Here is a 1,726-nt window from a genome sequence, read left to right on the forward strand (position 1 = left end):
AAACAGTCCTGTTTGCATGTGGCAGGACTGGACTTCCCTCTTTAGGCTAAATTGTGATGCCCCTTTCTCTATTTAGATTATAAACCTCTAATAAAGGGGAAGGTAGTGTTTCTCAGTATCATGATAGGGATAAATGACTATATTCTGTGTCCAGATTTCGTTAGTCTCAGGCCTCAGGTATTCTCAGTGTATATCCCCTCTTGTAGGATGAAATATTGTGGGAAGAGCTGGCTTTTTCTCTAATGCAATCCTTTTTTTTTTTTCCTGTGCTCACAGATCCCCTTGGAGAAGAATGGCTCCTACAAACTCCTCTTTTGTGACTGAATTCATTCTGGTGGGGCTCACAGACTTACCAGATCTCCAGCTCCCCCTGTTCTGCCTGTTTCTACTCATGTATGTGGTCACCCTGTTGGGAAATTTGGGCTTGATCATTCTAATCAGGCTGAATTCACACCTCCACACCCCCATGTACTTTTTCCTCTTCAATTTGTCCTTCATAGACTTCTGTTATTCTTCTGTGTTTACACCTAAAATGCTGATTCACTTCACATCCAAGAAGAATATTATCTCCTACAGGGGGTGCATGACCCAGCTTTACTTTTTCTGTTTTTTTGTTATTTCTGAATGCTATGTGCTGACATCCATGGCATATGATCGCTATGTGGCCATCTATAACCCACTTTTGTATAATGTTGCCATGTCCCCTAATGTGTGTTCCCTCCTTATGTTTGGTTCATATTTGATGGCATTCTCAGGCGCCATGGCCCACACAGGATGCATGCTGAGACTGACCTTCTGTGATGCAAACACCATCAACCATTATTTTTGTGACATCCTCCCTCTGCTCCAGCTCTCCTGCACCAGCACGTATGTGAATGAGCTGGTGGTTTTCATTGTGGTGGGCGTCAACATCATTGTGCCCACTGTCACCATCTTTGTGTCTTATGGTTTCATCCTCTCTAGCATCCTGCGCATCAGCTCCACTGAAGGCAGATCCAAAGCTTTCAGCACTTGCAGTTCCCACATAATTGCAGTTTCTCTCTTCTTTGGGTCAGGTGCATTTATGTATCTTAAACCATCTTCTGCTGGGTCTATGGATGAGGGGAAAATCTCCTCTCTCTTTTATACCAATGTGGTTCCTTTGATGAACCCTTTCATTTACAGCTTGAGAAACAAAGACATTAAACTTGCTCTGAGAAAAATCCAGAGTAGGAGAGTGTTTTGATCAGAATCTATGTCTTTGTATGTAGTTTTAGGACTAGTGTATTCTGTTTCTTTCTTCTTTCATCAGAATAGTTTAGGTGGGAGTGTTCATATCCTATGTCTTTATTACCATGGTGAAGGAAATTTGAATCTTCTGTCAATTTATTTCCTTTTTTTGGGCTGAGTAATATATACTTTATTGATGGTACATGACAAGGTAGGGCACCCTAATTTCTTCCCCTACTTCAGACATTCTGAGTTGGAAGCTACATAGAGGTTGGGAGATTCTTATTGTGTTGGGGGATGAGTTGTGGCAAGACTCCCCAGAAGCTGAGGGTCTCTCTCCTACTTTTGCTCTTTCTGGGGCTGGTGGTCTAGAGGGCTCTTACTCTTGAGGACCATGTGGATTGTATGGTCCACCATTCGGTTCTGTAGCCAAATTCATTACCATACCAGGAAATGAGTTTCTCACAGTTGTCACTAGTGCCAGCCTCTGCATGGAAGGTAGAAGAGTGTGTGTCAC

General features: G+C 42.7%; 1 protein-coding gene across 1 annotated transcript; it reads left to right on the forward strand.

The window, feature by feature from the left end:
• The first annotated feature begins 292 nt into the window (after nt 1-292).
• On the forward strand, nt 293-1,225 carry LOC121500340 (olfactory receptor 8B3-like). Its single transcript, XM_041771986.1, has one exon. The coding sequence runs from the start codon at nt 293-295 to the stop codon at nt 1,223-1,225; it is 933 nt and encodes a 310-aa protein (XP_041627920.1).
• The last annotated feature ends 501 nt before the right edge of the window (nt 1,226-1,726 follow it).

Source organism: Vulpes lagopus, chromosome 10 (genome assembly GCF_018345385.1).
Source record: "Vulpes lagopus strain Blue_001 chromosome 10, ASM1834538v1, whole genome shotgun sequence".
NCBI lineage: Eukaryota > Metazoa > Chordata > Mammalia > Carnivora > Canidae > Vulpes > Vulpes lagopus.

Coding starts and splice junctions, on each gene's coding strand:
- LOC121500340 (XM_041771986.1), top strand. CDS start 293: ATGGCTCCTACAAACTCCTCTTTTGTGACTGAATTCATTCTGGTGGGG.